The sequence below is a fragment of the Carlito syrichta genome, unplaced genomic scaffold (assembly GCF_000164805.1).
Source record: "Carlito syrichta isolate Samal-C Ts95f unplaced genomic scaffold, Tarsius_syrichta-2.0.1 Scaffold313376, whole genome shotgun sequence".
Lineage (NCBI taxonomy): Eukaryota > Metazoa > Chordata > Mammalia > Primates > Tarsiidae > Carlito > Carlito syrichta.
In genome coordinates, this window is record NW_007257472.1 from 170,902 (window position 1) to 189,165 (window position 18,264).

At 45.1% G+C, this 18,264-nt stretch overlaps 1 protein-coding gene across 1 annotated transcript in view; it reads right to left on the minus strand.

The window, feature by feature from the left end:
- Positions 1–16,766: 16,766 nt before the first annotated feature.
- LOC103272902 (probable E3 ubiquitin-protein ligase TRIML2) overlaps positions 16,767–18,264 on the minus strand; it is a 12,327-nt gene continuing 10,829 nt past the window's right edge. The window contains exon 8 of the mRNA XM_021718727.1: positions 16,767–17,338. Within this exon, the coding sequence (XP_021574402.1) occupies positions 16,767–17,338 (572 nt within the window). The remainder of the gene's footprint in view (positions 17,339–18,264) is intronic.

Sequence of the window (18,264 nt, forward strand, 5' to 3'; positions counted from 1 at the left end):
CTTTGGGAGGCTGAGGTGAGTGGATTGCCTGAGCCCATGGGTTCAAGACCAGCCCAGGCAACTTGGTAAGACCTCATCTCTACAATAAATCAAAAAGTTAGCTGGGCGTGGTGGCGCATGCCTGTAGTTCCAGCTGCTTGGAAGGCTGAGGCAGAAGGATCGCCGGAGTCCAGCAGGGCAAGGCTGCGGTGGCCGGGAGCGGCCACTGCACTCCAGTCTGGGCCACAGAATGAGACTCCAACTCAAAAAAAAAAAAAAAAAAATTAAAAATCCACTTTAAATAAATAAATATTTTTTTGAAAAAGAAGTTTAAAAACACATGAATATGTAAAATCTTTTATATTTTTCATAACTTTCTCCCCCTCATAGACTTAGAAGACTTACAGGAAATGGTATTCCTTATAGCAAATGAATATTTAAGTTCGACAATGCCTTGATTTTTTTTTTTCTGAAAAATTAAAATAATTATGGGCCGGACTCGGTGGCTCAGCCTGTCATCCCTGCTTTAGAGGCCGAGGTGAGTGAATTGCCTGAGCCCGCGGGTTTGAGACCCGCCCGGGCAACTTGGCGAGACCTCATCTCTACAATAAATAAAAAAATTAGCCAGGCGTGGTGGTGCACGCCTGTAGTTCCAGCTACTTGGAAGGCTGAGGCAGAAGGATCGCCGGAGCCCAGCAGGTCGAGGCTGCAGTGGCCGGGAACAGCCACTGCACTCTAGTCTGGGCCACAGAGTGAGACTCCAACTCAAAACTAAATAAATAAAATAAAATAAAATAATTATGAAATAGAATACTTTCTTAAAAGTTGCACCTACTCTTAAGTCATGTGCCGATAAATGTTTAAGCACCAACTAACATTTGGGGTGGGAGAGCCCTGATCATACAGGGCACATTGATCTCTTTCATAGAAGTACAGCTACCATCATCGGTTTCAAGGTAGAAATGTAATGTCAATGGACTGGCAAAACGCCTGAAAATTTAATAATGAGCTCGAACAGCTCTTGACTTGCAAGAGAGTAAGGAGAACTAGCACAAAAGACTCATCACAGGTCCAGATGAGAGAAGTCCACTGACTTGAAGTGGGAAGGAACAGAGAGGAACGTACGAGGCTGACTAACGCTTCCAGCCAAATTCAACAAACTACCCAAGTTACAGAAAGGGAAGTGGACAAAACAGTAGCACCTATGATATAGTTCCATTTTATGGCATTGTATCTCTCCGCCACCCACAGATACGGAGAAATGCTCACACCACACTGGTTCTTTCTTTGTGTCTGTGGTCCAGTCTGGTGTAAGGCTTCTGGGGGCAGGTACAAAAGATTTTCTTTCTTAAGAAATGAGAACCGAAACCAACACAATGTCCTACCTGGATGTCAAACAATACGACGGCCAATTAAAGATCATTTAGCTACTGGTTTTCAGCAGTTGGCTCCCCAAAGATGAGACTGTGCACCGCCTAGAGCAGATTGATTAGCAAGAGACAGTGTGCGGTCATGTGGGTTAGGATCCTGCCTCTCTGCCATCGCCACCAGAGCCCCATGCCATCCACTCTGGCCAGCCCACCTCGGAAGTCACTGGCCTGAGACCCTTAGACAGTGTCCACTAACTTCCTATTCCAGCCCTCTGGAGATCCTGCCCAGGGCGTTTTCCCTGCTGGCAGCAAGTCTCAAGAATGTGTTTGCTTTCCCACAGACTCTTTGGGGCAGGTGGTCATGACGGCTGCGAGAGGCCCCAGAGCAGAAATCGCCTCTCCTGCTTTGGATACTCCTGGTTGGGGAACGGTAGGGTCTGGAACTACAGAAGCCATCCCATGAACAACTGATCAAGGCTGAAGAAAAACTGCTGAGGGTGGAGACTGGGAAGAGCGGAAATAACACAGACCGGTCTTCCCCGTTGGGCCGTCACATCAGCCTCAAGCTGGCTTACTTCCAGCCCTCTTGACCCATGTCTAGGTGTTTTAGGGTATGAGGAGTGGCTTTGCTCAAGGCTTCGGGAGAGGAAGAGCATTTCCAGTGAGCTACAGACGCGGGAAGAGTCGCCCTGCACACATGGACACAGGCACAGACAAACCCTGGGCAAGGTCGATGACATTCCCAGTCCATTTTTATCAACAGTCAGAAACTTGACTGGAGTTAGGTGTCCACGCAAACTAAGAGTAGATGTTCAGTGAGTCGTCTACTCTGGTGGCTACTGAGACCCTTTGTACAAATCAGTATCCTGATGTATCCCAAAGACTAAATTTTAAATCGAACCTGAGACACGTTATGATGAAAAAAATTCACTCTTCAACAATACACATGGTTGTTTGTAATATTTCCATTCATAGAAATTCTACAGATTTTGGCACAGGAAATGTCAGCAGAACACATCTTTACCCTGGAGGAGAAAACACTGTCTGCCCTCAAACTTACGGTTCTCAGTCGCCTGGTTCTGTGTGCCTGGTAGACATATGTCCCCAAGGGATTCGCCAGTTTATTTAATGCATTCTGAGAAATGCATTATGAGATGATTTTGTTGTTGTACAAATATTATAGAGTGACTTACCTAGATGCCACAGTCTCCTACATACCTACTACATGGGGCAGCCTATTGTTCCTAGGCTACAGACCTGCACAGCATGTGACTATAGGCAACTGTAACACAGTGGTATCTGTGTATCTAAACATATCTGAACATAGGGAAGGTATGGCAAAAACACAGTTCTATAATCTTATGGGACCACTGTCCTATATGTGGTCTGCTGTTGACCACAAGTATCGTTATGCAGCATATGATGATTTCATCAGTTTTTTTTTAAAATATGGGGTACAATTCAGGGTTAGGTACATACATGGTCATCATACAGGTGAAGTGTGGGTACCCTTACTGATGTTATGTGCCTCCCCCATTTCATTATTTTTAAGTATTCAAAACCATTTTCATCCATCCTCAACTAAAACAATTGCTCACAATTTATTTACAGCTATTAGTCTGGCAAACCATTAGCCTAGGAAGCCAAGTTTTTAGTGAGACACAAGTTTAAGAAAACATTTCAATATTGCTAGAAGGCAGAATCACTCACAAAATCACCAGGAACTAATTACTTACCAAATCCCAACTGGAATAGCTCCACACCTTCTTTTTTTAAAGTTTTGTTGTTGTAAGATTAATTTTCTATAATGGACTGTTCTTATTTTGTTTTTTGGTTTTTTTTGAGTTGGAGTCTCACTCTGTCGCCCAGACTGGAGTACAGCGGCCGCTCCCGGCCACCGCAGCCTCGACCTGCTGGGCTCCGGCGATCCTTCCGCCTCAGCCTTCCGAGTAGCCAGAATTACAGGCATGCGCTACCACGCCCGGCTGATTTTTTGATTTATTGTAGAGATGAGGTCTCGCTGCCCAGGCGGGTCTCGAACCCGCGGGCTCAGGCAATCCACTCACCTCAGCCTCCCAAAGGTGCAGGATTACAGGCTGAACCATCGAGCCCAGCTCTAATTTTTGATTTATTGTAGAGACAAGCTCTCGCCAAGTTACCCGGGTTGGTCTCGAACCCACGGGCTCAGGCAATCCACTCACCTCGGCCTCCCAAAGTGCTAGGATTACAGGCTGAACCATCAAGCCCGGCCTCTACTTTGCCTCTTATTGGTTAGCTTCTCCTCATTTTTCTGGTTAAATTGGTGAGGTTGCCTCTCTTATTAATATTACTTTTGTTTTTGGCCTTCTCTGGAAGTATAGATTTTTTTCACAAAAACCAAAAGTCTTGATTATACCTTAGTCAATGTACTTTTAGAAATTCCTCATATTATAATTGTCATAGAAATAATTTGATGTTCCTGGTAACCTCTGACATTAAATTTTTCTGCTGTTTAATAAAAACAGTCTGTTTATTCATACTCCATTGTTTTAAATTTAATTTACTTTTAACAGACTAATACGTATATTTTAGTTCATAAAATAAAAAATACTTGAAGATTTATCATTTAAAAAAAAGAAAACAGCCAGGCTCGGTGGCTCAGCCTGTAATCCCAGCACTTTGGGAGGCTGAGGTGAGTGGACTGCCTGATCCCTGGATTCGAGACCCGCCTGGGCAACTTGGCGAGACCTCGTCTCTATAATAAATCAAAAATCAGCCAGGCGTGGTAGCACGTGCCTGTAATTCCGGCTACTTGGAAGGCTGAGGCAGAAGGATCGTGGGAGCCCGGCAGGTGGAGGCTGCGGTGGCCGGGAGCGGCCACTGCACTCCAGTCTGGGCGACGGAGTGAAACTCCAACTCAAAAAAATAAAAAGAAAATAGAAAATACAACCAAACAAAACTATAGGTCCAAGCTTCTCCCCTCTCCATTACTGCTACTAAGATAAATCATGTTCAGCTGGGCACAGTGGCACATGCCTACAATCGCAGCACTTTGGGAGGCAGAGGTGAGAGGATTGTCTGAGCCCAGGGGTTCGAGACCAGCCTGAGCAACTTGGTGGGACCTCGTCTCTACAAAAGAAAAAAGAAAAAAATTAGCTGAGTGTGGTGGCACACCTGTGGTTCCAGCTACTTGGAAGGCTGAGGTGGAAGACTCTCCTGAGTTCAGCAGGTCGAGGCTGCGGTGACTGTGAGCATGCCACTGGACTCCAGCCTGGGTGACCAGCGTGAGACTTCTACACACTTCTACACACACACAAACACACACACACACACACACACACACACATACACACACATCATGTTCAACTCAGTTTTTTCTTTAAAAATTTCCATGATAAATCTTAATTTTTCAGTTTTAGGCATTATCAACAGCTCCGTAATATAAGAAATAAGGGTTAACTTTTCCTTCTCTCTACAGATAACTTTTTGTCCTCATCATTCCAATATAGTGAAAGCAACATTTGATTACATCATTTTATTATGTACTTTGTAATCACGAAATATCCTTCAGCAGAGCAAAGATATTTTTAATTGACAATATTGTTTTTTATGGCATTCATAATTATTGTATTTTTCTATACACTTAGTTTCCTTTTTTAATATACAAAACCCAAACTCATCCCTGACACGGCAATCAGGTGTGGTGGCTCATGCCTAGGAATCCCAGCACTTTGGGAGGCGGAGGCGAGATGACGGTCTGAGTTCAGGGGTACAAGAACAGACTGGGCAACTTAGCGAGATCTCATCTCTACAATAAATCAAAAAATTAGCCAGGCATTGTGGCACATGCCTGTAGTTCCAGCTACTTGGAAGGCTGACGTGGAAGGATTGTCTGAGCCCAGGAGGTGGAGGCTGCAGTGGCTGTGAGCATACCACTGCACTCCAGCCTGGGCGACAGAGTGAGACTTCAACTAAAAAGTATAGTGGGGCTATAAAGATTTTCTTGATGTAATCAAACATCCATCAAATTATTAGTTCTGTCTATTTTTTTCTTCAAGGTACTCTTCTGGAAACCTATCTTTTGTTCTAATCAGGGCTAGCGGATACTGTCATCTGGGAATTTTCTCATTCACCACCATTTTGTTAATTTCCTCACCCTTTCCCTTTCATATACTCAGGATACATCCTTGGCAAAGCTTAATGGTTGCTGGACCATGATGAGATATTAAAGACAGCCGGGCACGGTGGCTCAGCCTGTAATCCCAGCACTTTGGGAGGCTGAGGTGAGTGGATTGCCTGAGCCCGTGGGTTCGAGACCCGCCTGGACAACTTGGCGAGACCTCATCTCTACAATAAGTCAAAAATGAGCCGGGTGTGGTAGCGCGCGCCTGTAGTTCCTGCTACTTGGAAGGCTGAGGCGGAAGGATCACTGGAGCCCAGCAGGTCGAGGCTGCGGTGGCCGCTTCTGGCCACTGCACTCCAGTCTGGGTGACATAGTGAGACCCCAACTCAAAAAAAAAAAAAAAGAAAAAGAAATACTAAAGACATACTACAGAACTGTTTTTTTGTTTTGTTTTTTTTAAAGCAGCTATCCTCCTGACAAAAAGAAAAACAAAAACCAACTGCTAAGGGAGTTCCTTTGACAAAATTGAACTTCAAGTCTTCAGCATCAAACTGCCCTATCTGATCATTGCTGTTGGGGGTCTTTGTTTTGTCCTTTCATATAAAACAAATGCCTGCATATAGGGATTGCCTCGTAAGTATTTGCTGGTTGTCTTGCTTGCCGTTCATATAAAGCTTTTGCCACCAGGGAGTTTACATGTGTGAAAGGGAAGACAGATAATAGGTTAAGTACATGCCATTGATTCGGCTAATGATCCAAACTATAAAGGAGACGGCGTGAGAGGCAAGAGGACAGGAGAGTGAGAGGTAGAGAGAATGCTCAGGGAAGAGCCCTTGGTGGGGGACAGGGCAGGCCTGAGTGGAAGCGCCAGCGAGGAGGCTCCCACCACTGATGAAGAGGAAGAAGATCCCAGACTGGGCCAGTGTGGGGACGGGGAAGCCAGAAAGAGCTCCTGGATGGGAGTACTTATCGAAAGGAGAGCTGACAGTGCTGGCTGAGGGAGTGAACACAGAATGAGAGCAAAGTAAAGGGGTCAACGCCGCCGCCCAAGTCGGTCACATCCAAGGGAGCCCTGACACCACGTGGTGATGTAACGCACGGGGCGCCTAAGTGGTTTGCACATTTGGAAACTGAGTTGGCTCTGGCTGAAGCTACGGGAAACATGGCAAGAAGTGGTGGAGACAGGGACAGCCACGTGGGCTTCCGAGACCCTTTACTAAAGGACGGCTGTGTTCATAATGAATTTAAGCAGAGCTAGCTGCAGGCAAGAAGGCAGGCTGATGCAGTAATTCAGAGTAGGAAGAGGATTAAATTAAGGAAATCGGTTTTAATTTTTTCAAGCAACTCATCATTGACTAAGAGTCCATATTAGCTCAACTCTATCCAGAAAACAAATTAAATTACCAAAGAAATCAATAAAAGCATAGGTGGGAGGAGAAGACGGCCTTGATGAATATCCACATCTTCTTCATAAGCATCTGGACCGAGGTTCTGGTCTTAAAGAGGTGAAGCATGTCCCAGGTCCCTCCAATGCCCCCGTCACTGTACCGCCAGGAAACCAGGATGGCTGCGTTTCCCTTCACACAAACAGCCTAACTCCACAGGGAAGATAAGGACAGAGTATTCCCAAAGCAAATTCACATTGACGATTTCTGGACTACAGTTCACTTACATTTGAAGCTCTGAGTCTTAGAAGCAAATGTAGGAATAGTTTTTAACTTTAGAAAATCCAGAGGCCAAAGAACAATGCTAAGAGATAAGGAGATTGCAACAGGGACCTTTGCCTCCCTCCTGTCCACCCCCTTTTTCAAACAGAAAGCTCACTGGTATCTCTAAGCATCTGGAATAACTGCATAGTTCTCCTATCTGAGACAAGCAACACAATACAGGATAATCTAGCTGATTAGAGAGTTCCTTAGGATGGACGCAAAACTCATCAAAACTCTCTGGGAAAAAAGCTTATTATTCATCCAAAGTTTTAATCTATTTTTAAATTACAACTCTTACTATACATAAGTACACTTCTGAAAAATAGTTTTACGTGACATTTCCACCAACTGGATCACTTCTTCACCTTCCCGACCAGGCAGCCTCAGTCATCTGACTGTGGATTCCTTTAGGGAGATATAATTTGTGTGAGTGGAAAGGATAAATAACCTGAGTTTTCAAGAGCTCCTGTAGCACTATCTGATGATTTTGACCATATTGGCTCTATTTCGGTCTCAGTAAAATAAAAACTTCTAGCTCTTAGGGTCAAATTTTTTTTTTTTTTTTTTTGAGTTGGAGTCTCACTCAGTCGCCCAGACTGGAGTACAGTGGCCGCTCCCGGCCACAGCAGCCTCGACCTGCCGGGCTCCGGTGATCCTTCTGCCTCAGCCTTCCGAGTAGCTGGAACTACAGGCAAGCGCTACCACGCCCGGCTCATTTTTTGACTTATTGTAGAGATGAGGTCTTTACACCCTAAAACTTAAAATTGCAGGCAGGTCTCGAACCCACGGGCTCAGGCAATCCACTCACCTCAGCCTCCCAAAGGTGCAGGATTACAGGCTGAGCCACCGAGTCCGGCTAGGGTCAAATTCTTTAGATGAGGTAATAGAAAGCATATGGAAACTTCCCTGGCAGATAACCAATGCACAGTGAACTCAAGTTGTTATTTTGGAGAGAGATGTCATATTGAAATTCAACCCTTTCTAGTTATCATTCTGTCACATCCAACTATTGCTTCTTCTCAGGTGAGGGTAAATTTCCAGTCTCATACCTGATCCATTCCAGGGCAAATGGCCCATCCTCTTGTATATTTCCTAATTTGTCAGGACACAACTAGAATGCAACTTCCTCCCCCTTTTCCCATTCCCACTCATGTACTTTTTAACTTCCATGTGCCACTGGTGGTGTTGGTCATATTGGAACCAGGAAATGTGAGAAACCAGTTTCAGATTCCTTCCCCATTTCCTATGAATGATGGATCTCTTTATCCTGTACCTCCTTTTTTTTTTCTTTGTGCAAGATCAAAAAACTAACTGCAATGAGGTCACTTGCCTTTCCTTGTAACCCTAGATAGACGATCGAACAGACTGGCCCACCTCTCAGTGAAGACGGGAGGAGCTGCCCTAATCTAACTGAACTAAGACTTCAAGTCCCTCCCGCTAATCCTTAACTCAGAAATGTATTCATAGATCAGCTATAAAAAAATCTCACAGTCTGACTTTTCTGCCTGTGTATAGAGCATGTTATCACTACAGGACGCAACTAGATTTTCTACTTGCTTGGTCCATTTGTTGTCCAAGGCACACTGATCATATGCAACGTGTTTCACATGCAGAGCAATCTTTCCAGTGTGGTGGGATCATCCCAGGTATTTGATACCACTGGTGGCTCCCCTATGGCTTGAGATTCCCCAGATTACCTGGCCTACATATCTAAGATTTTGTTTCTTACAGGTACTTCCAATGATACTTTACCCCACCCATAGTCTTTCCAAAGCAGCCATTGGACTGGCAGCCCCAGGCAGGATGCATGGATGTGTGTCCCTCACCAAGAGGATCCCTGAAGGCTCAACCAACAGTCCACGCTCCCGGCCCTATCACCAAGTCTTTACACCCTAAAACTTAAAATTTCATGCCACATAAAAGGCTAGAGCCACTGAACAAACCAGCTGCTGGTTTCGATTTCTTGCTTCTATTAATGTGCTTTTTCTTTGCTGCATATTGTAATTACTGAGGGAGGTTTGAAAATTGATGCCTGGGCTCAGCTCAGTGGCTCAGCCTGTAATCCCAGCATTTTAGGAGGCCGAGGCGAGTGGATTGCCTGAGCTCGGGGTTTGAGACCCACCTGGGCAACTTGGTGAGACCGCATCTCTACAACAAATCAACAAATCAGCCGGGTGTGGTAGCGCGCACCTGTAGTTCCGGCTGCTTGGAAGGCTGAGGCGGAAGGATCACTGGAGCCCAGCAGGTCGAGGCTGCGGTAGCCAGGAGCGTACCACTGCACTCCAGTCTGGGCAACAGAGTGAGACTCCAACTCCAAAAAAAAAAAAAAAAGAAAGGAAGAAAGAAAGAAAATTGATGCCTGGTTTCCAATCCCAAAGATGCTGATGTAATCTATGTGGAGATGTGGCTTGGATATTAGGATTTGTCAAGGCTCAGGATTTTAGGACACTGAACTTGCAAACTGCTGCTATACATGGAATATCATTTTCCATACCACTTCTGTCAGGGGTTCAGTTGTGTTCCTTCTCTCACTGCTCCCCTCAAAACGTGACACCTTGAAGTCTTAACTCCTAGTGCCTCAAAATGCGACCCTCTTTGGAAACAGAGTCATTGCTGACCTAAAACAAGGGCACATTGTAGGGCGGACTCCGAATCCAACATGACCGATGCTCTTGTTTCTTTAAATGCCACCGGATGTTTTCCTTAGGGGGAACATCAAGTGAGGATGAGGTCAAGATGGGTGTGTTAGATCAGCATGCCAAGGATTCCGAGGAGTGCCAGCAAACTGCCAGAAGCTAGGGGAGAGGCCTGGAGACGGTCTTCTCAGACTTTTAGCCTCCAGAATGAGGAGACAATGCATTTCTGTTGTCCCAGCTGTCCAGTTTGTGGTGTTTGTTGTGGCAGCCCGAGCAAGCAAGCACACCTTTCATCCTGAGACTTGCTCACTTTCTAGTTTTCACACCAGCACACCTTCTCCCAGGATTAGCTCCGAGGGACAATCAAATCATCAGTCAAGTCGATATAAAATTCCAACTGCACTGTGCATAATAAAAAGTTGAAACTTTTGCCATGATGCCCAAGGATTCGCTCTTTTTTAAATTAAGGACGTCAAGGAAGGCAGCCTTGAGAGGCATCAGTTAAGCTAAGGCCTGAGAAGTGCAGGAATTTGCAGAAAAACTGGGGGCAGGGATGAGGGAACCCACGCGCCAGAAGATGCACAAAGCCCGTGGGAGGAAGGTTCCTTGGGCATACCTTCACTCCGAAGGTCAGCAGCCACGTCAAAGGCTCAACGCATGAGCCACACAGAGAGATGGCCCGTGCCAAAAATTTCATTCAACTCAGTAATTAGTTAGGAAACTAGTCAGATAGTAAAGTTCGTTCTAGGAAGAAGGAGCAGCAGAGGTTTCTGTAGCTCACCAGGAATACAAAAGAAAGTTGAACACAAGATTGCTCAGGTTAGGCACAAAATTGGCTAACACCCCAAGGGCTATACCAACAAAACCTTTGAGGTGATCTCTCCTACCACACGATTCTACACGTGAACGTGCAACGCCACAGCATCTGGGCTGTCATGAAATGGCAAATAAAAACACAGACTCATTCTCCTAGAGAACTTTGAGAATCCTTGTGCGTTTTGGGCAGTGTCCCAGTGTGACAGTGCCAAGGACAGGCTGCATTCTCTTCTGGCTTCTAAGTTTAGAATTATAGTTCCTACACTCAAACTGAGACGTTTAATATAAGATGTGGCTGGGGAGATAGGCAAGGGAGTCAGATCATGCAGGGCTGTGTGGGTCTAGAGAAAAGGGTTTTGCCTTTATTCTAATGGCAGCAAGAAGTCAGTGAAGTGTTTTGGCGGCCTGAGGATGTTACCTAATTTACAATGCATAATGCTTACTCTGGTGGCAGTGTAGAAACTCACAGGCGTGGGGCTGGGCGTGGTGGTTTATGCCTATAATCCCAGCACTTTGGGAGGCCGAGGTGAAAGGACTGCCTGAGCCTACGGGTTTGAGATCAGCATGGGCAACTTGGCGAGATCTCATCTCAACAATTAAAAAAAAAAAATTAGCCAGGTGTGGTGGCGCACGCCTGTAGTTCCAGCTACTTGGAAGCTTGAGGCGGAAGGATCGCCGGAGCCCAGCCGGTCGAGGCTGCGATGGCCGGGAGTGTGCCACTGCACTCCAGCCTGGGCGACAGAGTAAGACTCCCACTCAAAAACAACAATAACAAAAGAAACTCACCGGGGTGAAAAATGGAGAAACCAGGCAAGTGGGAATAAAGTGGTCTAGGATGGTTGTAAAGATAGAGGAAAGCAGACAACTTTGTGAGCATGCTGAAAAGTAACATTTCTGGGAACACAGGATGACCACTGTATTGGGTCTAGTAGGAAAGATGCAATTTTGAGGTACTACAAGATATGGCAAAAAGTCAGCCATCCAGGAGGAAGCTTAAAAGAGCTCCTGGGTGTACAGCAATGTTTCTCAGACTTTTTGTCATTATTGCTCCCAAGATGATTTTTCAACCTTTTTTCCTCCTTAATCGTTCCCTACCCCATGACATTTTACCGCCACAGATATACTGTGTACCTGTTTGTGCACTGGGCCCTTTAGGAGGGCACAAACCTTTGTAATAGCTAATATATATACACACACATACATAACTCACTTTCCATGAAGCAATTTTCACCTTCTTAGACACAGGGGTTAGCAGTCATGTGTCGCTTAATGACAGGAACACGATCTGAGAAATGCATTGTTGTGTGAACACCTGGAGTGTCCTTACACTAACCTTGATGACACAGCCTCCGCCCACCTAGGCTCTGTGGTACACAGCCTATTTTTTCTTGGCTACACACCTGCACGCATGGGACTGTCCTGAATACTGACGGCAACTGGAGCAGCGATAAGTACTTGAGTATCTGAACATCAAAAGAATACAGTAAACATACGGCATCACAGTCTTCTGGGGCCACAGCCATATACGCAGCTCATCATTGACCAAAACACCATTATGCAGCACACGTGACTGTGTACGTCTAGGAGTCATTTGCGAAGAGTTGATCATTTAAGCTGTCGGTATGTGGTTTATTTAGAGTTGAGTGAGAAGTGAGGTCCTAGGGAGGAACACTAAGTATTTGCTACAAGTCTAAAAAGAAAGATGTGTCCAGGTGCAGAGGCTCGCATCTATAATTTCAGCATTTCAAGAGGCTGAAGCGGGAGGATTGCTTGAGCCCAGAAATTTGAGACCAGTCTGGGCAACATAGAAAGAACTTATCTCTACCAAAAAAAAAAAATCAAAATTTTAACCAGGTATGGTGGTGACTGCCTATAGTCCCAGCTACTCAGGTGGCGGAGATGGAAGGATCATCTGAACCCAGGAGGTCGAGGCTGTCGTGAGCCATGATGGTGCTACTGCACTCCAGCCTGGGTGACAGAGTAAAACCCTGACTAAAAAAAATAAAAAATAGGCTGGGTGCAGTTGCTCACACTTATCATCCCAGCACTTTGGGAGGCTGAGGTGGGAGGACTGCTTGAGCCCAGGAGTTTGAGACCAGCCTGGGCAACAGAGAGAGACCTTGTCTCTTCAAAAAATAAAAAAGTAGCTGAGCATGGTAGTACGCGCCTGTAGTCCCATCTACTCAGGGGGCTGAGGCTGAGGCTGATGGGAGTTGAGGCTGCAGTGAGCTGTGATGGTCTCCCCACATTCCAACTTGGACAACAAAGTGAGATCCTGACTCCAAATAATGAAACAAAAGGAAAGATGTATCAGCCACATGGTAGGAAAACGAGGACACTGTGCGACCTACAGGTCAAGGAAGACATTGTTTTTTTGTTTTTGAGTTGGATGGAGTCTCACTCTGTGTCCCAGGCTGGAGTGCAATGGCACACTCACGACCACCGCAGCCTCGACCTGCCTGGCTCCGGTGATCCCTTCCGCCTCAGCCTTCCAAGTAGCTGGAACTACAGGCACGTGCCATCCCGCCGGGCTAATTTTTTGATTTACTGTAGAGATGAGGTTTTGCCAAGTTGCCTGGACTGGTCTCGAACCTGTGGGCTCAGGCAATCCTCTCACCTCAGTCTCCCAAAGTGTTAGAATTAAAGGCGTGAGGCAACGTGCCCGACCAAGGGAGACATTCTTGAGAAGGAAGGGATTAAAAGCATTGCTTGCTTCTGAGAGTTTGATTTAGCAATATGGAAGCCATTTTCGGACCTGCAGACAGAAAGATCGGGACAGAAAGCAAACTCCACTGAACACAGCAGTGGATGGCATAAACCGATACAAATACCCCAGGGTGCTTGTCCTCCTTCTTTTGCAAATGGGAAGTGGAAAAATTAGGCAGAGTTTTGGAAGTGGGCTTATTAAGGGGAGCTACATTAGCTTTTTAATTTTAATTTTTTTCTTGAACATTCTGTTCTTCGTGAACAATAGCTTTTTTTTTATTTTGAGTCGGAGTCTCACTCTGTCACCCAGGCTGGAGTGTAGTGGCACACTACCGGCCACCGCAGCCTCAACCTGCTGGGCTCAGGTGATCCTTCCACCTCAGCTTTCCAAGTTGCCAGAATTACAGGTGCGCGCTACCACGCACAGCTAATTAAAAAATATATATATATATTGTAGAGACAAGGTCTCACCAAGTTGCCCAGGTGAGTCTTGAACCCGCGACCTCAGGCAATCCACTTGCCTCGGCCTCCCCAAGTGCTGGGATTACAGGCTGAGCCACTGAGCCCGGCGCTCTCCCCACTTCTTACAAAACTTGTTGGCCTAACTCAGGGTTTCCAAGCCTCAGCACTGCTACATTTTTAGCGAATTAATTGTGTGTGTGTCAGGCTACGCTCAGTCTTGCAGGATCTACAGCAGCACCCCTGCTCCGCCCACTAGGCTCCTAGCACCACTCTTTTGGTGTGACAGCCAAAAAATGTCTCCGGGCATTATCAGTTGTTCCCACTGGAGTAAAGACAATTTTGAGAACCACTGATCTAGCTTATTATAAACAATTTTCTTGTTGTGGGTTGTACAGTAATGTAAACGTTTGATCCAAAGTGGTATTATTAGATCAAAGTGAGGCTCAAACTTTATCTGTACAATGATCATCTGTATACCTAACCCTGAATTATACCCCACATCTTAAAAAAAAAAAAGTGTTGCTTTTAGCCTATAGTTTTCAATAGCTAGACATGGAGACGTGGACATCAGATTTTGAATGTTACTCACTTATTGCTAGATCATCTCACATTTCCCCATGTAATCAATCATCAATATCTTTTTCTCAAAGAAATGGGAAGGGATTTAAGAGTCATTGCTCTGAATTCTTATTCTCAATGTTTAAAACAGTGACCTCACCCTCAACTCACTTCCCAAGCTATCCCCATGTCTCAGACCAGGGCCACACCCTCCCAAGTCTTTCTGTAATTCCACATTAAGATACACAAGGCCTTCTTCCAAGCGTACATCCTTTTTTTTCATAGTTTATTTAACAGTAAATTAGAGAGAGAGAGAGAGAGAGAGAGAGAGAGAGAAAGATTCATCTCCCCAAGGTGGAGGCAAGTGTACATCCTTACCAAAAGATAGTTATCCACAAGTCCTAAAAGCAAATTTTGAGAATTTCAAATGGTCAAACATCTTTCTCCTGAAGCGAGATAATTAAGATTGTATTATTTCCTGGACACCAAGAATCAACAGAAGCAATCTCATTTACTGTTGCTTCCTCTGACCCTGCCCATCCCGCAGAACTTGGCCGCCACAATGCACCAGCATATACCCGCAGAAGGAAGCGTGAATAGTATGCTCTTTTGACTTTCTCTGGAAACTGGCTTAGTTTTAGGAAATCTGAATAAAATTGGACCACTGGCCTACCTAGTTGTGCTCATTACAGTAGATTCCTCTTCAGTAAGAATCAAGACAGAGCTTGCTTTTTGATATACTCTAGACTTAATTCTTCATCCTAGTTACTAGACACTTAACATCTCTGTGACTTCAGAAAATTAAATGAGCTCTCAGAGTGTCAGTTTCCATATATGTGTAATAAGATTACACACATGGTTACACAGGGGGTTCAAGACCAGCAACTTGGTGAGACCTTGTCTATACAATAAACCAAGAAAAATTAGCCGGGCATGGTTGCATATGCCTGTAGTTTCAGCTACTTGGAAGGCTGGAGCAGAAGGATCACCTGAGCCCAGCAAGTGGAGGCTGCGGTGGTCAGGAATGTGTCACTGCACTCCAACCTGGGTGACAAAGCAAGACTCTGACTCAAAAAAAAAAAAAAAAGATTAATACTTCGTACAGGTTTGTGGCAGCGAGACCTCATCTCTACAATAAATCAAACAATCAGCCGGCGGTAGCGCATAGCTGTAATTCCGGCTACTCGGAAGGCTGAGGCGGAAGGATCGCCGGAGCCCGGCAGGTTGAGACTGCGGTGGCTGGGAGCGGCCACTGCACTCCAGTCTGGGCGACAGAGTGAGACTCCAACTCAAGGAAAAAAAAAAAGTATTAAAGGAGAGTGGTACATATACATGATGGACTATTACACAGCCGTAAAGAATTACAAAATTATGGACTTTGCAGCAACTTGTATGAATTTAGAGCCTATCATACTCAGTGACCTATCTCAGAAGCAAAGAACTGAGAACCACATGTTCTCACTCATAAGTGGGCCTTGAACATTTACCATAATACTATAAAAAGTGATTGGCAGTATTGGAACACTGCCAGGGGAGGGGACCAAAGTTTTTGCTAAGTGGGAACCAAAAGGAGGCCCAAACTTTACGATGACCACTTGTATACCCAATCCTAAATTGTACCCCCATTGTATCCCACGTCTTTAAAAGAAAAAATATACATTAAAGGAGATAAATTACAATAAACCTTCTGCAAAAAGTCTCCATATGAATATTTTCTTCTTCTTGGGGGTTGTTATACCGTCCCTAAGCATGGATTAAGGTAAAGTATTTGCCAGTGGACTATCAAGTAGCAAAAGAAGAGATTATGTCCAAGGCACCAATACAATATTACTTACATGTTTCAGGGCATCTAACTTTTCTGGTCAGAATGAGAAGTAGAAAAGTATACTTGAACAAATAATTTTACAATATTCACATTTTTCACAACTCCTTTTCCCTACCCAGATAAAATATCCAGCAAACCTAAGATATTATTCTCTATTATTGTAGGGATGCATCCTAGGAAGTCTTGATACTGTTAGTAATAGACTGTCTCCACTCCATATGGTACTATGATGGTAGCCTCAATTCTAAAGTCCTGCATGCAATTTTTCATCACACCTAATTCTGCAAATGTTTTTAGAAAAATGTCTAGAGTTCCTAACCTAGTTCTGAGGACCTAGACAACACTCTTCTCTAATTTCCAAGTCTAGGATGCATATGCATTTGATTGGATTACTCAAGGATCTTTCAGTTTTTTTCACGATGCAGCTTAAAAGCAACCACTTCGACTAAACAGGTGTTGAAAATCACATGAATGCAAAGGCTCTGGGGTATTAAACTGGGTTCCAACTCCTAGAACTTTTTATTGGATTACTTTGATCCATTCTTTCACAAAGTCTTGCTTTTGACTTTCTGGTCTCCTGTGGTCTTGGATTTCACACACAGATTAAGGGCTAACAGTAACATTACAAGAAGAAACACGATGTGGGGAGACAGTGAGAGAGCCTGAACTTATGTCTCCGTTTGGGATACAAAGAGAAAATATGGGCCTAAGAACTCCTTGGAAGGTGAGACAAGAGAAACTATAAATGAGGGTTCTCTCTACTACATCATAGAATGATATCTGGCCATACTCATAGTCTAAGAAAACCCCAATATTCTGCAAGTGCTTTCTCAGGAAGACCCTTTTCAAAGGGGGAAAGGCCCAGAGGGTATAATCCGTCCCCATCAGGGATCCCGTGAGCAAGAATCTGTCTCCAGAAGCCTTGGGCGCGCTGCCCTTCCTGTCTGCAGCGTCTCGGAGTACGCCCAACTGCCACTGAGCTGCCTTGCCCACATTCACCTCCCAGTAGTGTCTCCCCGAGGTGAAGCGCTCCACACCCAGCACGGTGGCACTGAAGTCGAATCTTCCCGGGCTGCCAGGCATATTCCCTTGGCTGTTTCCACAGACCACACTTCTCAGGTCCTCGGACAAGACCAGGCAGGAATGAGCTGTGTTAGGATCCAAAGTGATATGTTCTGCAGGGAGAGAAAAGCTCGGTTAATCTCTGGGTTCATCAACGCCAAGGCTAAAGCCATGATTCTAGCATGCAGCGATTTCCCGCGGAGGGGGCGTAAGTCTCAGGCATAGGTATACTTCCTTCGGTATGAACACCAGGAAGACTACAGAAAGGGGTACAGTCTGCCTGAGAAATAAGAACAAAACAAAGGCTGATGGACAAGGGCGAGGCTTAAAAGTCCTTTCAACCCAGAGGCTATAAAACTGTCCTGGTGCCCAGTCCACTCAGATATCACCTAGGACTCAACTCCAGTCTTCTAAACATCTGTTTCAAGCCTGGAGCATGGAGTCTGAGGCATGGAGTCTGCTGACAGAGCAGGATATTCATGGCTCTTCTACTCAATTTAAATATCCCCAGAGTGATGTGGATTCTTAGAAACTGCTGACAGTGGGGCCTTATATGTAGCACATCAAAGTATAATATACCAGTGGAGGCTAGAAAACTTGTGAGAATCCTCTAGAAACTAAGCTGAGATCAAGCACGCTCAGTGTGCGTCCTTATCCGTGAATGAATATGCCTTACCCATCTCGCTATTCCTTCTCTTAGCAATTTCTGTTCAACCTCTAACTATTGTGACTTTGCAGGACTCTGTCCTGGGACTTCTTCCGTTTTCTGCTTGTATTCTCTCTCCTTGTCATTGCCCCAGCTTCAGTTTCAAAGACCTTCGGTATATTCCTGACTCACCCCATAAACAAGCTGCCCAATGTCAACTGGACAAAACGCAGGGACTCTACACATAGTGCATCCAAAACAGAGCTTCAACCTTATTCCTCTCCAGCTCTTATTGCTGGAGTCGTCTCAGTCAGAAACCTGGAGTAGTCCTTTATTTACTTTCTTTTTTTTTTGAGTTGGAGTCTCACTCTGTCGCCCAGACTGGAGTGCAGT